This window comes from Macrobrachium rosenbergii, chromosome 3, assembly GCF_040412425.1.
Source record: "Macrobrachium rosenbergii isolate ZJJX-2024 chromosome 3, ASM4041242v1, whole genome shotgun sequence".
NCBI classification, from domain to species: domain Eukaryota; kingdom Metazoa; phylum Arthropoda; class Malacostraca; order Decapoda; family Palaemonidae; genus Macrobrachium; species Macrobrachium rosenbergii.
This window is the reverse complement of record NC_089743.1, coordinates 55139883-55161504: the sequence shown is the minus strand read 5'-3', so window position 1 is coordinate 55161504 and position 21622 is coordinate 55139883. Positions and strand designations below refer to the sequence as shown.

Genomic DNA, 21622 nt, shown 5'->3' with positions numbered 1-21622 from the left:
TTATTCTGCTTTTTATTGATTTTAGGTATCCTCCTGCTTCTTCCTGCTCTGGCGGGATGAAGGAAGACGCTCCTCTTCTCACCTTTGTTCAAGTTACGCCCTCCTCCCGTGTAAAAACGGACAACCAGAGTCAATTTTTTTTAACCTTTTTATTTTCCCTTCAGAGAGAGAGAGAGAGAGAGAGAGAGAGAGAGAGAGAGAGAGAGAGAGAGAGATTAATTTGCTCTGACATTGCATTATAAGCCTGTGGGAGCTACAAAGGAGTAAAGCTTTTGGAGCATGTATTCAAGATACTAGAACGATTAGTAGAAGGAAGGTTGAGAGAGTTGATAGATATACATGAGCAGCAGTTTTTATAGTAAGACAAGGCCAGTAGAAGTATTTAGAAGGAAACAAGAAAGTTTACATGCGTTTTATGGATCTTGACAAGGCGAATGACAGGGTACCAAGAAGAGTAGTTAATGGTGTTTGAGGAAGAGAGGAGTGCCAGAGAAGTTGGTAAGGTTAGTGAAGATGATGTATGAGGGGGCAAGAACCACTGTACAGGGATCAGCTCTGAGTCCATTCTTGTTCCTCAACTGTATAGACACTTTGACATCAGAATTAAGGAAGAACGAAGAACTGTGGGAACTGATGTTTGCTGATGATTTAGTCATTATAGTAGACACAGAAGAAGAACTGCAAGAAAGGTTTTTGGCATGGAAAGGAGCCCTAGAATAGAAAGGACTGAATTTGAACATTGGAAAGACAGAGCTAGCGATTAGTAGTAGTAGAGAAGGACATGAAGAAGTAAACATTCAAGTGGAAGAAGGTGCTAAAACGGAACAATGAGTTTAACTACTTGGGATCAGTAATAACAGGGATCAATAATAACAGAGGAGGGAGGTACTGAGAAAGCACTGAGACAGGGCGTGAAAGAAACATGGCGAAAATGAAGAGAAGTAACTGGAGTTATTTTAGACAAGAAAGTGCCATTAAGGCCCAAAATAAAGATTTATAAGACAGTTATCAAAACCGTTCTATTGTAGGGGCAGAAACTTGAGCACTTAAGGGGAAAGAGGAGGGACTGTTGGAAAGAACCGAGATGAGGATGGTGAGATGGATTGCTGGAATATCACTACTGAAAAGGAGGGAGAGTCAAGATATAAGAAGAGTGTGATATATGTAATATAAAGGAGAAGGCTAGGGAAGCTCGTCTGAGATACTGTGGCCATGTAATAAGAAGAGAGGAGGTGGAACCAATCAAGAGAGCTGAGAACATACCAGTGATGGGGAGGAGGAGTGTGGGGCATCAGCGGATCAGATGGATGGATGTGATGAGGAGGGATATGGGTGAGATGGGACTAAGGGAGGAAGATGCAAGTAATAGAAATAGATGGAGAAAGTTGACTCGAGCGGCCGACCCTGCTATACAGTGGGACTAATAAAGCCGAAAGAAGAAGATTGCATTATAAAAATGAATTTTAGATATCTTGCTTTCGCTTTCGGTTTTATCGTGAAATTAGATGTCCTGATGATGCTTCAGACCGACAGACAGACACTTACTTTCTTTCTTCCCTAATGTTGAACTTATATGATTTTGGTATGTCAGCTCCACTTTGATACGAATCATACAAAATGCATACGCAGAAGTTTTCAGCGCTTGCATACGTAATATTTTCGTGTTTGAATGATATATGTGTATGCATATTTATGCACGTGTTTTTGGCAAAAAATACGGACAAGTTATCAGAACGTAACCAAAAAAAAAAAAAACTGTATTAGCAGTCAAAAGAGAGTTTCGCTGAAAATGCTTTGGTGACTCATTTTTAACGGTTTTGAAAATGAGAGGCTCTCTCTCGTCACTGGAGATCAGACAGAAATTTAATGAAGACCGAGTGGTAATTGCAAGTTGATTAACGTAGTTGGCTTTTTGTCATGCAGCGGCCAGCCTTCGAATGTTCGAAAATGAATGTAGGCACAGCGAGAGACACACACAGGAAGGCTTTACATCTCTCAGTTTATATGCAAATTTTTTGCGCTAAATTCTGGGGGCGAAGTAAATTTCGTTAAGGAAAACTGAAAAAAAATCGTTCAGCGAAACGGAGATATTTTTAAACGAAAATGTTTCAGGATGGTCTGAAAATTCCGAAATGATAAAATGGAACAAATGATTCAAGGTCTTTTCAAGTTTTACCTTTCAATAAAAAATATGTTCGAGATGAGGATAATTAATGATTTTGTTAGTGCGGTGAAATATGTGAATGTCTTTGTAATATGCCATCATGAAACATTCTGTTGACATTGTTAACTGGATGGTGATCTGTTTGGTTAATTGTAGTTCGTTTCATGCCTCTCCCTGTCAGGAATATGAAACACAATGTGGTCTTTTATATTTTACCCAATTTTTATATATATATATATATATATATATATATATATATATATATATATATATATATATATATATATTTATATTATTTATTTATATGTATATGATAATATATATAATATATATTATATGGTGGCTTAGTGGTATGATTCTCGGCTACCAGTCGAGAGGGCCGGGGTTCAAATCCCGCCGCTCGCTCATGGCTCGGATTGCGCCACTGCGAAAATTCGGCAGTCCGTCAACCTAGCGGTCCGAAAAACCCGAGAGGTTCAGTAGGAGAATAGGTAACAGCTACAGGAGATCGGCGCCTGCCCTATGAGCTTACAGAAGCCCAGGAGGACTTGTAACTAAAATATATGTGCCACTGTAAATCGATTTTTACACGATGGATGATTGTTTTGTAACTGGTAACTGAATGAGACTAGATTTCAATATAATTGCTATTTTCAATAACAGTTATTTATATTACGAGGAAAAGTGATTTCCAATGTCATCCAAATTGACGTTTGAGGGTCTTCTATGACGTTGTGCTTGCGACTGACAGCTCGTAGGCACGAACGTTGAGTGGTTGGTAAGGCTGCCTGCTGGGAACTCAAAGTATCTCAGACATCAGTTCAAATCTATTTGAGAGTAGAAATTTAATTTCTCATGAGAGAGAGAGAGAGAGAGAGAGAGAGAGAGAGAGAGAGAGAGAGATCGCCAAGCCATCACCCAGCTTTATTGTTGAGGTTCGCAATTATCTTGCTGTTCGGTTCGGTGACCGTTTTTGCCTTCAACAACAAAGCTGTGGAATTCTCTTCTAATTTCTCTCTTCCACGAATCCTAAAACCTAAAAAAAAAAAAAACCGACTTGTTGCTTCTTTCGGGTTAGACGTCACACTGTATCTTCCCTTTTTCATCCCTTTTTTATTCTAGGAGTGGATCTTTTGTGGATATTGGGTTGCCCACCATGTAAGGTACTTGTTTAAAAAAATAAGCTAATGACACTTTCAGTCTAATGATGAGCCGTTGCTTTATGCTAAGTAAGTTTTTTTGGGGGAAAGGGATATAATTTCAGCTTTAGTTATTTATATCATGAGCTCTTTGCAAAAGTTGCGGTATGTATTGTATTAGAGTAGAATGATCAGTTAAGGGAAGCCCTGATCTATAACAATTTATTTAATCGGTTATAAGTAACAAACGGTTGAGAAAATATTTGTAAAATTTTCGTCTTTTTTATAATATTATTATCGTTGCGCACACAAGCATTTTTTACCGACTTCATCCTTGAATCCAAATTTTGAAGTTGAATGTGCCACTGACTGACCGTCGTCTTTCTCTCTGAAGTCAGTTCCTCACGGGAATCAATTTTGTGGTGAAAATAAATATATTTTTGGTCCTGGTCTTTGGTTTTTGATTGATGCTATTGTTGTTGCTGTCTTTGTTGTGATTTCTGGTTATTGTTGCTGACGGTAAAACCCGCAATTCTTGTTTGCTAAAAAAAAAAAAATCTTTTGCTAAATCGCATACTTCAGGAAATAATTTTGACTCCTTATTTTCACTGTTTATAAATTCATATTTTTGTTAATATCAAAGGACAGAGTTTATGAATGTGAAGGTAACTGTTGATGGTGGAAAATTGGTCTTCATAATTATGACTTATGTTTACTTGGTAGAAGAGTGTCGAAAAAAAAACCAATGCTGTCAATAGGACGTTACGAACCGTCCCGAGGCTCGGACAAAGGCACTTCCATTTTACATACAAATAAAGGGCGGAACTGCCAAAGCCAAAGTTATTTACCAGCGTGCTGTGGCCAAGCAAAATAAATATTTTAAAAAAGCAAAAAGAGAGTCGTGGATGTACTACATTAGCTCAAAAACACCATCCAAAATGATTTGGAAGAAAATTAAAAAACTAAATGGCAAGTTTGTCCCTGAACCTCTGCCTACCTTTAAGATAAATGGTGACCTAATCACCTAACCAGAGAGGGTCGCAGAAAAATTAGGAGAACATTTCTCGAGAATATCAAGTAGTGAGAACTATTCTGTAGAATTCCAAGACATTTAAAATGCCCAGATTTCTCTCAATTTAAGTGAAAATAATTTTGAATCATATAATGCCAAATTTACACTGCAGGAACTCAAAGATGCATTGCAGAATACCAAACCATCAGCCCCTGGTGAAGATAAAATACTCTATGAAATGCTGAAACATCTCCCAGAAAAGTCAAAGAAATTTCTTTTATATATAATGAATGAAATCTGGGAAACTGGTAGTATTCCTAAGAGCTGGAAATTATCATTAATCCTCCCTATGAAGAAACCAAACAAGGATCCTGCTTTACTCAGCAGCTACAGACCAATAGCTCTCACCAGTTGTGTTTGTAAGCTGATAGAAAAGATGATTAACACCAGACTTGTATGGCACTTAGAAACAAATAAATTGCGTTCTCCATTCCAGTTTGGCTTTAGGAAAGCTAGATCTACTTTAGATCCCTAGCTCAGGCTCTCAAACCAAGTACAACAAGGTTTTGCTAAACAGAGCCAAACAATAAGAGTTTTCTTTGATTTGGAAAAGGCGTATGACACCATATGGCGTTATGGTATTATAAAAAAGTTGTATAAGATGGGCATTAAAGGAAAAATGATCATATTTATAAATTCGTTTTTATCAGGAAGATATATAAAGGTAAGAGTTGTGAATCATGTATCACGACCTTCCTTACAAGAAGAGGGAGTTCCTCAGAGTAGTGTCTGTAGTGTCACCCTCTTTGCTGTTGCCATTAATGGAGTATTAGAAACGATATCATCACCAGTAAAAGGCTCTTTATTTGTAGATGATTTGGCTCTGTACTGCACAGGATATGATGCAGCATCTACTAGCAGGTTCATGCAAAAAGCCATCGATAAAGTAAGCAAGTGGGCTAATGAGCAAGGCTTTCGATTTTCCGAATCTACAACTGTCGCTGTTCGGAATGGTCTTTGATGAAAAGCTCACTTGGAATAATCATATTGACCAGTTAAAAGTGAAAGTGAATAGATCACTAAATGTTTTAAAAGTAGTATCTAATTTAAATTGGGGTGCTGATAAGAAATCGTTGTTAAGGTTTTATTATTCAGTATGTTTATCTAAGCTAGACTGTGGCTGCCAAGCATACTCATCTGCTTCAAAGACTAAACTAATGGAATTGGACGCTGTACATAACATGAGGCCAAGGATCTGCACTGGAGCTTTTAGAACTTCACCCATTGAAAGTATTTATGCAGACTCCCATCAGCTACCACTGCACTTGAGGAGGCATGAGCTAGGTCTGAGACACACCATGCGCTTAAAAGTTTGAAGGAGAATCCTTCTTTTGAGATCTTAAAACAGTGTGACTCAAGTCTTTCTGGATCTAGATCTTCAATACCATTTCAAATCAGACAGCTGGGTGAGCTGGAAGATGAAAGCATAAACACGCAGAAGATCCTACACGTGAAACATCCTACTATCCCTCCATGGTTTATTCCAGCAATAGATGTCTGCATTAAAGAGACAAAGAAGAAAGATCGTCCGGAAGAAGAAGTCAGAAACAAGTTTTTGGAGCATGATGAAAGGCATATAAATGACAGGAAAATCTATACTGACGGATCAAAATCGGAAGATGGAGTAGGATGTGCAGTGGTGTGTGAGGGGGAATCATATATAAAAAAGTGATCAGACTCCTCATCCATATTCACTGCTGAAGCAACAGCCATAGTTGATGCTTTAAATCTTGCATCTGATAAGAAATTTAAATCCACAGTATGGAAGGTTTTGTTGGAATCCTGGGCACACTGGTCTAGAAGGGAACGAACTGGCTGATGGTGAAGCAAAGGATGCTGCAAGCTGTGATTTCTTAACTAATAAGGTGCCACATTTGGATATACGTCCAGTTATCAGGCGATACATTCGTACAAAATGGCAGCAGAGATGGACTTCCCCCATTTTATCCACAAATAGGAAGTGCAGAAACATTAGGAAAAGTATCGGTTTTTGGAGTTCGGCTTTTAATCGTAACAAAAGCTTTGAGATCATCCTAACACGGCATAGAATTGGCCATACCCGCTTCTCTCATAGCTATATTTTAGAAGGAGCCAGTGCCCCAGTTCGTGCTCATTGTGGTGGTCAGCTATCCGTTGAGCACATGCTGGTGCACTGTCCTAAATTTAATCGCCTTAGGGCAAAGTACTTACTAACTGGGAAGACTATTTTAGAAATTTGAAATGATCACGTTGAGGTAGATAAACCATATGAGTTATCTGAAAGAATTTCAGTATATTTAATAAAGATTTTGGTCATTTTTATTCTTATACTAAGTGTATATTTTGAATATAAAAGCTTAATATATACTTATTTTTTGTTGGTTCTATCTAATATCATTCTTCATTTTTTACGTTCATATTTTAACAATGAATTTTACTAATCTATCATCTTTCACCTATTCATCATCAATCATATTAATTTATATATTTCACCTTCATTACAGCGCTGAATAATCCTGATGGGTTCCGGCGCTTGGTCTTCAAGACCTAAATTTCATAATCAATCAGTCATACGTATAAAGGGGCCAGTGGTTTTTACATACACATAAAGGAGACAATGGTGAGAGATCCTGGCCCCAAACTGGACGACAGTAAGTCTAAACATAGTCTGTGACCGGTAGACTGTCGTTGTTAAACACGAATAAAGTGTATCGATTCGCATTGTCTAGGAGTAGGATTTTCAGGTTTCACATATTTGGTTCTCCTTTCCGGATCATGCATACGAAGACAACGCTACCACAAGTGAAAAACGCTCTCTCTCTCTCTCTCTCTCTCTCTCTCTCTCTCTCTCTCTCTCTTATTATGTTTGAGAATAAAATTGTCCCTCCGTCTCTCAACTTACTATACCCGTTTGAATGCCTTTCGCTCTTCCCCTACTTTTAATACCGAATGTACAGTATTTCAGAATAGCAATTTCTCTCCCTTACACAGACATTAAAATCACAGTCACAAAAAAAGAAATATGGGATTATTTCTAAGAAGTATTGTTATCCTCTTTTTTGTGTTTGCGTGTCCGGTGGAACACAATTTGTTCAGCTATTTGTTTCAAAAAATGACATTTTTCACTCAGGCGTGTCTTTACGAAAATGATTAAATATCGTCTCTTTTCTTGTCTCATGTTGTAGGGAAGAGGTTCATTGAGGACTTTTGGTAGGGTGGGGGAAGTGGGAGGGAGGCCATTCCCAGCCCTTCGCGGTCGTCTCTTCTTTTCATAAACGACCTTCATCCATCATGCTGTAGCTGCGAGTGGTATTCATACAGATTTTTTAGGAACCCGAGGGTGCTACATTTTTCCTTATTCCCTCGCAGAAATGTGAGAAAACTTCCTTTTTAGTCAAATGTTTTATATTATTTATACATTTTTATTGAATATACCAAGGAGTTATTTGACTTCCCCGTGGCGTATCTGGAAATGTGTAGTCACGTAGTTTTTTGGGATATAGCTCTCCCGGTTATTAATAAGGAAGGTTATCAATACCACCACGAAGTTTCGCTTTTTATGAATATCAGTCTTTCTCCTGTATTACTTATGTATGATAGCACTTCCGCCCCCTGCCCCAATTTTCTTTTCTTTTCCTGAGGCCCTTTCGTGCAGCACTTAATTATACTTCCCTGTCCACACCCGTAAAAGGTGTAGTGAATGTTATCGGTTAAAGAAAGATCTTTCTTGTGGAGAACCTTTATAGCCAAATTAACATTTCTTATCATTGGCCCTTTGCGTTCCTCACTACACATCGACTACATTATTATTATTATTATGATGATGATGATGATGATGTTTATCATCATGATATTCACGGATTTTGGAAACGCATCAAAAGGACCTTTCGCTAATAATCTCCCCGAGGTCGTAATGCCCTTCTGTGAACAAAAGAAAAACTTGGCTTCAGAAAAAAACAAGTATAAAATGCCCCGAAGTTTCGTCGGCGCAATCGAGTTTTCTGTACAGCGTATAACCAAGACCACGAAAGTAGATTTATCTTTCGGTGGTTTCGGTATAATGCTGTATGAGCCGCGGCCCATGAAACTTTAACCACGGCCCGGTGGTGGCCTGTCCTGTATCATTGCCAGACGCACGATGATGGCTAACTTTAACCTTAAATAAAATAAAAACCACTGAGACTAGAGGACTGCAATTTGGTGTGTTTGATGATTGGAGGGTGGATGATCCACATACCAATTTGCAGCCCTCTAGCCTCAGTAGTTTTTAAGACCTGAGGGCGGACAGAAAAAGTGCGCATGGACAAACAAAGCCGTCTCAGTAATTTTCTTTTACAGAAATCTAAAAATTCTTTCTCTTCAGAAATTTATTTCGAAGTGATTATCAGTAGTGTTCGTTAATGTAATTTGAGGAAATACGATTTAAAATTAATATTTTAAAAGCTGTGTTTTATCATTAGCATAAGTATCGTCTTCTGTAAAGGATAACCTCAATTCTGAAAAAAATATCAATGAGCTTCAGCTTGCGAATGCAGTGAGGTTCTTATAAGCTAGTTATGAATGGAATATTTTATGAACATTGAAGCTAAGGTTTTTTTTTTTACTTTTACCTTTGATGTTCATATAATTTCAGTTCGATTCTTCAGTTTCCTTCCCTACACCACCAAGCTTTGAGTTCCTTCCTTGCATCAGTTTTCGTAGACTGAAAAAGTGTGAACTGCAAACAGGGCAGATGATTTTCCGGTCCCGTAAACCTTCGGTTAAAGAAAGAAACACTTTATTAACAATCTGCTATGAGGACATTTTTCCACTCCTGATAGCTGCTATTTATTATTCTGATATTTTTTCAAAAAATTCCCCTTTCGTGTCTTTCTGTTCTTTTGTATTTCAGGCGCCAGGACATAGTTTTTGTATTTCATGTTTATTTATCCTTATTCCTATATGAATCCTCATATTAAACTTTTTATTCATATCATTGTTTGGGTTATTTATTTATTTATGTATTTGTTTGCATAAAAAAGATTTTGTACATATTTATAATTACGGCCTTTTTGCTATTAGTATTGGAGCTTTTTTACTTTTCTTTGTGCCATCAAGTTCATGTTTATTTATCCTTATTGCTATATGAATCCTCATATTAAACTTTTTATTCATATCATTGTTTGGGTTATTTATTTATTTATCTGTTTGTTTGTATAAAAAAGATTTTGTTCATATTTATAATTACGGCCTTTTTGCTGTTAGTACTGGAGCTTGTTTACTTTTCTTTGTGCCATCAAGTTCAGGATAAGAGTTGTGAAAAAGTTATTTCTTCTTCTATCTTCTTTTTACTCAGATGTTGTTTCTGTTTTGCGGAACCACAGTTTTTAGAGGCCTTTAGCGCCCGTCCTTATCTAGTTCGCTTTTAGCCCTGATGCGTAGCCTACACATATTTTTATGCCTTATTCTTATAGGCCTTCATGTTTTCAGGTTCGTGTCCCACTTGCAACAGAATAGAATTATGAATCTCTCTCTCTCTCTCTCTCTCTCTCTCTCTCTCTCTCTCTCTCTCTCTCTCTCTCTCTCTCTCTCTCTCTCTCGTATATCTAACCCTTAGTTTTAATTACGCGTTGGCTTAAAAGCGTCGCATCACTGTATGTACTGTAATTGTTATTGTAATTGGTCAACTTTTGATGTTGTAAATTTTTTTGCGATGCTTTTGTTATTTAATTCTAACGCTGGATTCGAACATCAAAGACCTGTAACATTTTGATGTGGTAATTGCATTTCTTTGATGTTTATTTATCAATAAGATAAAAACGGGATGTGAATAAAATGGGTCTGTTACAATTCCCACCCCTTGTTACCAACAACTGCTTTTGTTTATTTGTTTATCTACCCAGATGAGGCTGCCTTTTGAATTGGCGCAAATAAAAGCTGGTTTCATTGTGTAGAGAAAATTATCAGTGATTGCGACTTGTGATTTATTTGTGATCCATTTCCCTTGCTGATGATTTCACTGATTTCTATTTGTTTTTTGTTAGGCTGTGATTGATGATGATTTGTTTTTTCTTTTGTTTGCTGGATTGTGATTAGGCCTTCCATGGAGATCATAGTCTATTGACTCTGGTCTGTCTGTCATTTTGTATGTAAATGTTGTTAGTATAATTGTATTGAATGATTAGCATCAGGGTACTGTGTGTTGGTAATTGGTTCAGAGCAGTAGCCTGCTCTTCACCCGTGTGTTTTCCAGCTTTCTCTGTGGATATGCCATGCTGCTTATGGCGTCGAAGCTTCCTATATAGCACTTTCATTTTCGGCTTGTCAGATTCATTTGAGACCAAGAAGGGCAAAAATTCTCCCCGCCCCCTTCCCCCAAAAACATTGATAAATAAATTTTCAAGGTCTGGTTCAGCTGGAAAAATTCAGTAACTTGCTGTTCTGAAAAGAGAAAGGTTGACTGGATCAGAAGCTTCTCAAGTAAATAAAGGCATTTACTTTCTGTAGAAGAATGGTTTGAAAGGTTGATCAAATGGGTTGTGGGAGCTGACAGGAGTAACGAGATCCTGAAAATGGAAGTTTCATAGAGTCAGGAAATTCTTTCTGTCGTTGCCCAGGGTATAATATCTTTAAAACACCCGGGAAGCAAGCGACTTAACGACGAAACTGAAGTAAAAGTAATTGTGCAACAAAATTATTTTCACGTATTAGATTAATTCTACTCTATCAAGAAGGGAACTGTTTAGAGCCGCCTCTGATATGAAATCGATACTTCATTTAAAGGATGGATAAGTCCAGCGTAAATCTAAAGAAACTGCTCAAAAGAGTACTTGTGTCACCTCACAAACGCATCCAGCCTCTTAGCAGGTCTGCATATTTAGCTAGGCTTATAATTTGATCCTTGGAAGACATGTTTTTAATTTATTTCTAAGACCGAAGTGCTAATGTCAGAGGGGTTCTGTTATAAATATTTCGAAGGTGCCGAATGTATGAGGCTGAGAAACAAGAAATAAAATAATCTTGAAAGCATTAAAACAAGTCAGGTTTGTGATTACACTGTTAGAGGCGTTACCTGTATTCACGCTGATAGCATTACAAGAGATTAAACAAACGGTCTTTTGAAGAGGAATGAGAGGGAAAAGAGGACTGTGTGAAGAGAAGAATCATTTGCATATTAATGGATAGGTCAGGAGAAACCTTTGGCTAAATAAATTATGAAAGCAGAGATACAGTTTATAAAGGCAGAAATAGGTCAGTATGGTAAGAAACTTGAAATTAACCCACAGAGAGAAGAGAAGCCATAAGTAGTTGAAAGTAACGGGCAAAGGTTTCTATTTTTCTCTCTCTCTCTCTCGTTCCCTTTCTCTTCTTCACTGCCTCCCAACCCCGAGAAAAAATCAACCTTGTAAATGTTGAAATGTCACGAAAGTTACTCATTCGTTTCCATTGTGCCCGTCATGTCTGCTCTCTCTCTCTCTCTCTCTCTCTCTCTCTCTCTCTCTCTCTCTCTCTCTCTCTCTCTCTCTCTCTATCTCTCTCTCTCTCTCTCTCTCTCTCTCTCTCTCTCTCTCTAAACATCTTGAGCTTTATTTGACAGGAAATCATTCAAAATAATTTTAATAATAAATCATGCTCTTTATTATGGATCATGTATGTGCATTTATCCTATGCACCTGTTGCTTGCGCATTGTTGTTATATATTGTTTGAGAAAAAATACGTTGATCGTAACCCTGAAAGAAGCACCCCTTGAGAGAGGCAAGCTCATAGGTATTTTGTAAAACGCGTCTGTAAGCAGGGAGTTAGCCATTGATAGATATCAGTTTTGCAGACGAAATATATTTACAAATTGAGAGAGAGAGAGAGTGTGTGTATTTCTAATTAGTAAGAGGAAATAAGTCTTAACGGGAAGCTTTCAAATATTCAAGCGAAGTGTTGTAGGATACTGGAGAATTTATTTTACATCTCAGCCGAAGTAATATTTAGTATCTCTCTCTCTCTCTCTCTCTCTCTCTCTCTCTCTCTCTCTCTCTCTCTCTCTCTCTCTCTCTCTCATGGCCAATATACCGAAGGTAACTTAAAGCTCATGTTCGAAAATGTTATGTTTCTCTGTAGAATAAAATTAACATCTTCACTTCTCTTCATTGCATCGCTTTCGGTAGAAATCACAGAATAAAATTAGTATATAGTTTGCCCATTGAACGAGTCAGTGATTATATTTCATTAAGGCAGAGAGAGAGAGAGAGAGAGAGAGAGAGAGAGAGAGAGAGAGAGAGAGAGAAAGAGAGAGAGAGAAAGAGAGAGAGAGAGCACATACATATGTGCCCCATCTGTAAATTAGCCATCCTTATTGTGTCCGCCATCATGCAAGCATAACGTTACACCTCTCTCTCCCCACCGGCAGGTAACTGTCATCATCAAGGGCCACGACAAATGCGGATCGGAAAGGACGTACGAGGCCTCAACGGACGCCCTTCCCAAGGCCTTCGTGGACGGCACGACGTGGTCCGGAGGCTCCATTCATCACCCATACATCGAAGTGCGGGAAGTGCACCCCGGCGAGTACATCCTCATCACCGTCTCCTATATCAACGCTACTGTGGCCGTCAGAAAAATCAAGAAGTGAGTGAACTGTTGAGCAAGTAGTGGTGGTCAGATACACACACAGAGTTATTATATACGCCATTTACTGCGCAAGAACAGCCGATTAATATGCAAAAAAAGGCTCTTCTTGCACTCACTCTACTTATACTACATATATTTGGACTAGAAGGTATACTAAATATGTTTTTTTTTTTTTTTTAGAAAATTTATACTCAGATTTGATATTGCACGTTTTATGTTGGAAGGCACATAAATAACCAGAACACGTACACATGAACAAGCAGTGCGTATAATGATCCTAACATGCAGATATACGAGTATACACTACAGACTCAGTAGCTTTGACGTAGAATCACTAATTATATTTTCCCAACTAATAAACAAACATTGCATGTTTTCACGCAAGCAAGCATAAACGCTAATATATAAAGCGTTGTAACAAGTTTGTTGGAACAAACACATTTGGGTCATGAAAGTACCACACCTGAGGTATTTCAAAAGATACCGTATTATATTATTCTGTATTGAAATAATAATTATAATATAACCAGCAAGATACTGTAACATCTTTGGACTCTTCTGGACCCGTGTGATAAACAAAACATTTTTCCAGTGTAATTTGTCTTCTTATCAATTACTGATAGTGTTATGACAACTCGCGATCCTTCTTATACAACATTATCTGAAAGGTATTGCAGTCAGCCTCTTTTTCTGGTTTCAAGAAACAGACCTGCCGGGATTAGTGTTCATTGAGAGTTCATGATTAATATTGTAAATTCACTTATTTAAACTCTATTTAAAAGCTGATTGTAAGTATATGAAAAAAATTTTGTTTCACCAAATATGGTTTGTCACTCGAGAGAAATACGGCGGCAGCCATTGCTTATTTAATCGTTTGTAATGCTTCTTTGTTCTATACAGTTGTCCTTAGAAAGTCAAGATACACAAACCCATATTTCACATTTGAAAACATCTTTCTTAGTCACGTTTACATTTATCGCCCATTTACCATTTCCTTCTCCGATATCTTTGTACGCAGTTTATTTCTACAGCCTCAATCCCCGTAGGGGGTTAGTGCCGTCAGTGCACCTCATGCGGTGCAATGAAGGCATTACTTAAGGTTCTTTGCAGCGTCCCTTCGGCCCCTAGCTGCCGCCTCTTTCATTTCTTTTGCTGTACCTCTGTTCATATTCTCTTTTTTCCATCTTACTGTTCACCCTCTTCTAACAATTGATTCATAGTGCAACTGTGGGATTTTCCTCGTGTACACCTTTCTAAAATTTTTCACTGTCAATTTCCGTTTCAGCGCTAAATGGCCTCAGTTGCCCTAGTGCTTGACATGTATGCCTAAAATCTATAAATCAATCAGTCAGTCTACATCTTCTGTTTTTCATTACAAGAATATCCTATAACCGCACTCAACCTCCCTACTGACTTGCTTAACCATCCATACATTTAACCTTTACAGTCCTAAGGCACTCAGTAATCTGTACACCCAATCTTTCGACTGCTCACACACTTCTGTAATTTTCAGAAAAGTCCATGCTGCTTTTCTCTCTTAACCGACTTTATAGGCAATTCACTTCACCATTCTATGGAGATTCTTAATATTGAATTCCAAATGCCAGGTTTGCGCCCGGTAGCCCACTAGTGTCCATTCTATCTGATGATCGTGATAGGCTTCTAGTTATTCATAACCATTCTGATATAAACAGTTCAAACTTCTCTCTCTCTCTCTCTCTCTCTCTCTCTCTCTCTCTCTCTCTCTCTCTCTCTCTCTCTCTCTCTCTCTCTCTCTCTCTCTCTCTCTCTTTTTACAGGAAAACACACAGGCACACAAATATATATATATATACATGTACATACATACATACATACTCTCACACATATATATATGTATACATATATATGCACATACATACATACATACCTCGTTCCATACTGTATCTGTGCACTATCAACCATCAGCTTAGACGAGAATAAAGCATAACTTAACATCTACATCTTATCAATCAGATCTACACCCGCAATCTTATATTTTCTATCGGTATACAAATGTGCATTTTTTGTATTTACAGTATAGACTAGATTCGTGCACATGCAAAGTCACGCCCATGCACGTTCTCTCTCTCTCTCTCTCTCTCTCTCTCTCTCTCTCTCTCTCTCTCTCTCTCTCTCACACATACAGTATATATATATATATATATATATATATATATATATATATATATATATATATATATATATATATATATATATATATATATATATATATATATATATATACATATATGTATATATATATATATATATATATATATACATATATATATATATATATATATATATATATATATATATATATATATATATATATATATATATATATATATCTCAATTCGCTCTACTTCGGAAATAAGACCAAAGGTGGATTATAACTGATGAGTGATTCGTCACCTGGCAGATTTGAACTCCCGGCGGTAAATGCCTCCAACATCCAGGTGACGAATCACTTGCCATTTATAATTCCCCTTCGGTGTTATTTCCGAGGTAAAGTGAGCTGGATATGAAACGACATTTGTAGCTTAATGTTTGTGAATATAAAAAATGTCACGGTGATGTGATAACAATTCATCTCTCTCTCTCTCTCTCTCTCTCTCTCTCTCTCTCTCTCTCTCTCTCTCTCTCTCTCTCTCTCTCTACTATATATATATATATATATATATATATATATATATATATATATATATATATATATATATATATATATATATATATGTATGTGTGTGTGTATGTGTGTGTGTATAGGGTTGTCACCTCGAGCTCAGACAAATATAGACCATAGTTGTATAAGGAGGAAAAATTATGGGGAGCGAGCGGAGCGAACCCATTCAGCTGGGGCATTCCGAGGCTATGTGGAGCTAACATGAGGGTGAGGAAGACATGTTTCATATTTGATGAGGACTGGAAGATCGCTTCTCAAGTTGTTAGTTATCAGTGAAGTGACAAGTCTATAGAAATTCAAAACTAAATGACATGCTGTGACATAGACAATGAAATAACTTATATAGTATACCATCAAGTTTAAAATGCAGGATTTATTTCCACTGCTGAACTACAATAGCCATTGAAAAGTAACATCATACAAATTTTCAGTGAATCAGGGAATTAGACTACGCATATCGGTCATTCCTAGGTTTCCTACTCTTCCATGAATGTTTTGTGTTGCTCCTTGCTGCGGCAAGAAGCCTTTTATCCTCCTTTGCAATGGTTGTGAGAAAGTCAGCACAACTCTGTTTGAAATTGAGGGTTACGAGGAGTTCTGATTTAATGAAGTCAATGGAGCACCTATTCCTGGTGTCAGTCCATTTGTTTTGCATAATTGAGAATGTAATTTTAAGATAATGATGTTCAGACAGCCATATACAGAACAAATGGCGTTCTGTATTGGTTCAATACATAACGCAACATCTCACTCTCCATTACAGAACGAATCTGTATTTTACCGAACGGGTGGCAACCCTATTTGTGCGTACATGTGTATATGATATATGGGCGCAGTGTGCATGGTAATAATGGGTTATATCGAAATTAGTTTGATAAATTTAGTGTTGATGGAAGTAAACGGAAAGAACTGGAATGTGAAAGAAGATAGCGTGCATAAAATAAAGATGCAGGTGTAATTCACATGAAAGGGTGTGGAATGGAATTGAAATGGTTTCCGTGTGCTGAATTTGAGAAGAACTTTTAGTGGAGTAATGTAATTCAGCTATACGGAGTTGGTTGTTAAAAATGGTGGAGTAACGTTGCTAAGGTACGTGTTATTTTAAAAGGTTAGTTCCGGAAGGTAGACTATTAAGGTTCTCTGTAAGTCTGTTGTGATGAGGTTCTTCATGTCTCTCCTTCCTGGCTGAGACCCATCACAATCGTTATACTGCCAAGTACATGACTCCATGCTTGGGTCAACAGTAACGCGATGGAATTATGTATATATAATATATATATATATAGATAGATAGATAGATGTTTGCATATATATATATATATATATATATATATATATATATATATATATATATATATATATATATATATATATATATATATAATTATAATTAGTGTCTGTCCTGTTCACTTCATGCTTCATAACTGCAATTGTGAGTGGTAGTCAAACATTTACTGACTTGGACTCACGACACTTGATAAACTACTTTGATGATGTGGCAGAACATTAAAACATTACGTCATGGATGAAGAAATCTGTTAAATTACTCAACCTGTTACTCAAGTCTTGAACAAAGTACTAAAGAGTTTTGAATGAAGTCGAATGACCAACAGTAGCACTGTTCATAATTTGACTGATTTATGCATTGACTTGAGGCTGAAACCACTCCGATCGAGTTGGCCACCAAGTAACTGTGTAAATCAATGATGTTATGAACGATGTCTTGATTTTATTACAAAGCAGGAACGCATGCACAAACCAAATACGAGCAATTCGGAATACTAATTTGTGGAACAATACAATTTCGCGCTCGTACCCGAAGTAAAATATCTTCGGTAACTTGGACCTCCTTTCACAAATTACTGACATTTATTGAGGGAGGCTTGTTAGCAGATCCTCCTAGTGCAGGCTTTGAAATCAGTAACGAGAGAATTTGTAGACGATGCCATTATATTAAGCCAGCCAGCATTTCTGAGCGGACATACTTCAGGGCCTTCAGCTAAACCACCAAGAAGAGATACACGCATCTTATTAGACAAAAGGGACAACAGACGAACCAGGAATTGTATTATCTACCTTTTCAAGTGTTCCAGTAATGCATGACTTAATCTGAAGGTAATTATGAAATAATTGTTCGAAGACTAACAAAGTATCATTGTTAACACCACCAGTAGACGTAGCTGTGATTAGAACTACGGGTTTTGAGATACAGTACTGGTATACAGTTGTGACACAAATCTGTAGTACCCTAAGTGACGTCATGATATATGTACTTTTTTTTTACTGGACACTTGACATACTGTGTATTCATCTTTAAAATTTTTCGCACTTGCTTTTCAACCATATTAATAAAATAACTCCTTTCATCCACTGTCAGTAATTAATATCTAGATAATTGATGATGTTCCATCGATGTGCGTGACAAAACAAAACGTTATGATTATTTGATTCTATAATTTCCGTGCGTTAAACGTTTGATGATGTAATGCTAGTTAATTCTAAGCCTAATAGGAAAGGCTTACTTTCGTGAACTATTGTAAAAGTTAAATTAAAAACGAGTTTTATTGTCATTTGTCAACTTTGTAATTGCCATGACTGTAATTGTATTGTACGTTCATCTCTCTCTCTCTCTCTCTCGTATGACTCAAGAAATTTATACTTCAGTTTGCGAGCCATGAGTGAACTCTCTATGCTGAAAAGTTCAGAAAATCAGCTGCTTCGTGCACTGAAACAGAAGGCTCACCAGTGCGTCAAATTCCTATTCAAACACTGCACTCTTCTCTCAGTTCCTGGATATGAAGACTCTTTCTTTCCAACTTCTTTCTAACGTCATTTATCCAGAACGCTTTTAGGTCGCCTTCCCTTCTATTGTTGAAGATTTTTTGCGCTGGATTCATCCTTGATTCAATATTAAAGGCTTGATAGTGGTTGTGACTGATTCCTTGTGTGTTCGTTTTATTCCTATGAAGGGAAAAGGTCTGTTTGCGAAAAAAATTACCATAAAACTCGAACATGGTATTGGTATCGACGTTGAATTTGACACCTGTATTTCCGATTACCCTCTGTTACTTCTTTTAAAGGAAGACCTTATTCTTTGGAAGTTTGAATTTCAAGTCAGTGGTCCTCTTGGACTTGTTCCATATGAATATGGTTCGTGATCTGACTAATAATAATAATACAGGAGGAGACCCTCTCTGAGGGGAGTAGCATTGAAAATTATAGCGGTTACCACGGCATCTAATTTATGAAGTTTTCTCTATTCGTCTTACAATCTTTTTTTCGTCTGCATGTAGCTGACGAAAAGAAGACTGTAAGACGAATAGAGAAGACTGTATAAATTAATTGCCGTGGAAACAGCTATAATAATAATAATAATAATAATAATAATAATAATAATAATAATAATAATAATAATAATAATAATAATAATGTCTGATTTGTTTGAAATATTCCGTGTTTTGGTAATTTTCGAATTTAAAATGGTACAGTAACGTCGGTTGATTACATTTTTTATGTTTTGAGCGATGATTTCGTTAGATTCTGTTTAAACCATAATTATGTTTTACAAATTACGCAATATTCTTGTTTCCTTATGAAAAAAAATAAGCAGAGATGAATAACATCATGAACCTGTGTCAGAACTTAGGTATCAGTTTTAATCCTGTCTTGAAATCTTCGGTGTTTGTTGTATTGATTTTGTTAGCGGTTACTGTAGCGCTGATAGTGTATCTTACTGTAGTTCTTTGTGGTATGAAGTTATAATCCAGGTTTTCTTAGAGACACATGATTATGTGTAAACCGGTGTCGTTTCATGTAGGTATGAAGCTATTGTTATTTTTAATAGTAGTAGCAATAGTATGATAATGATGATAGAATACTATTTGTAACTGAGCTTTTATTTACAGGTACCTGACGGTGTTAGTAACGTTGCCAATGAGTCTCCTGGAAGAATTTGACGAGGGAGACGAACTTCAGCTCTGCCGGAGGGGATGCCCTGCATACGAACGCCTAGACAAACCAGGATTGACACCCGTCAGTGTATCAGCTATGACCAAAGACAAGGTAATTGGATGCTAGATTTTTGGATTATAAATATCTATATATAAATGTGAATGTAACTAAACACACACACACAATATATATATAGGCTATATATATATATATATATATATATATATATATATATATATATATATATATATATATATATATATATATATATATATATATATATATATATATATACCCTGGACTTCAAAAGTTCATATATATATATATATATATATATATATATATATATATATATATATATATATATATATATATATATATATATATATATATATATATATATATATACCTGACTTCAAATATATATTATATGTATATATATATATATATATATATATATATATATATATATATATATATATATATATATATTTGTGTGTGTGTGTCTGTGAGTTCTTCTATATATCTAGATAGATGAATAGATAGTGAATAAGAGATCCTCACATGAAAATAAATGAAGGGGATACCAAGACTTTTGACTTTATTCTCAAATCATCATCAGGGTACTTATTCTCAAGTCATCTTCGGGGTACTAAATTTTAAGAAAACAGCTTACACAAAGATTTAGAATCACACCAAGAACTAGACAAGAGGTTTTCTGCTGACAATGACAGCCTTCCTTATATGTATGGCACAATAAACATTCATGAAGAAGGTCAACCAATCAGGCCTATTATCTGAAGACCTTATAATGAAGCTGAACGGGAAAGATACAAATTACAAGTTAGTTAGATTTGTGATAATTCACTGATTAATGAAGTGCCCATTGATGATCTGAAAAAGTCTACAAGAAAAAATGAATGAGTTAGATATTCCTATTTCCCATCTTGATTTTATCAATCCGGCCAAGTTGTGCATAGTTGATCAATACTTTTACGTTTAATGGTAGATTTTATAGACAGATCTTTGGTTTGGCAGTGGGAAACTGTTTATTTACAACCCTCTCAAATATATATATATATATATATATATATATATATATATATATATATATATATATATATATATATATATATATATATATATATATATATATATATATATGTATATATATATATATATATTGTTACATACATGTGGGCTTGGCCAATGATTTTATTAATTAATTAACATAATTTATGAGGCCCTGAGTGCCAAGGACACACGTAACCTGCCATTTGAAGCTAAAATTAATCTCAAAGACAGACAATTATTTAATTGGATATGGTCGTCAGTTGAGGAAAAACCTGACAAAGAAAGAATATGTAGTTAGCGAGGAAATTACATGGACTATCGCCCAAGTTGGACACAGTCAGTTTTCCCTTTGCTTCACGGAAAGTTATACACAACGGAGGTCTCTGCTGGTAGATATATCACGCATTTTTGTACTGAGATGGCTATTTCTCTTCCAAACAATGGGGTCGAGACACAAGGCTGCCTGAATGCTGAAAATTACTTAACCTTCCCTTATTCCTATTCACTGCACGGGAATAGTTGAGTGTCACTAAGGAATATTAATTATTCTTACTCTAGACTTCACAAAAGTAAATTGGTTAAATCCTGTTATTGTAGATTGTGGCGAAGAGGGAAAACAAAGGAACTGGAAATACATAAAGAGATACTAGTGAGTCGACGAAAATTTGTCAAATTTCAAACTTACCGTGGACGTAGGTTGCTTGTGCACTGCAACGGTTGATCAGAAGTCTTAAAATGGCCGTCGTCTCAGCTCACTAATATCAATGAAAACAGTAAGAGGGCAAGTACAAAGAAGTTAGTTATACACAACGCATGTGTCTCGCACGCTCGCGAATCTCTCTCTGACCTATTTCGGTCAAAACAGGGCAGCTGTAGCATCGGAGGCCTTCGTCCATCGCCCCAGGCAGTCTGAAAATTTGACAGAGACATTGCCGAA

General features: G+C 36.4%; 1 protein-coding gene across 1 annotated transcript in view; it reads left to right on the top strand.

Moving 5' to 3' along the window:
* The window catches only part of LOC136855887 (repulsive guidance molecule B-like), a 296660-nt gene that overhangs the window by 266301 nt on the left and 8737 nt on the right, over nt 1–21622 (top strand). The window contains exons 4-5 of the mRNA XM_067133328.1: nt 12736–12953; nt 19566–19722. Of these exons, the coding sequence (XP_066989429.1) occupies nt 12736–12953; nt 19566–19722 (375 nt within the window). The remainder of the gene's footprint in view (nt 1–12735; nt 12954–19565; nt 19723–21622) is intronic.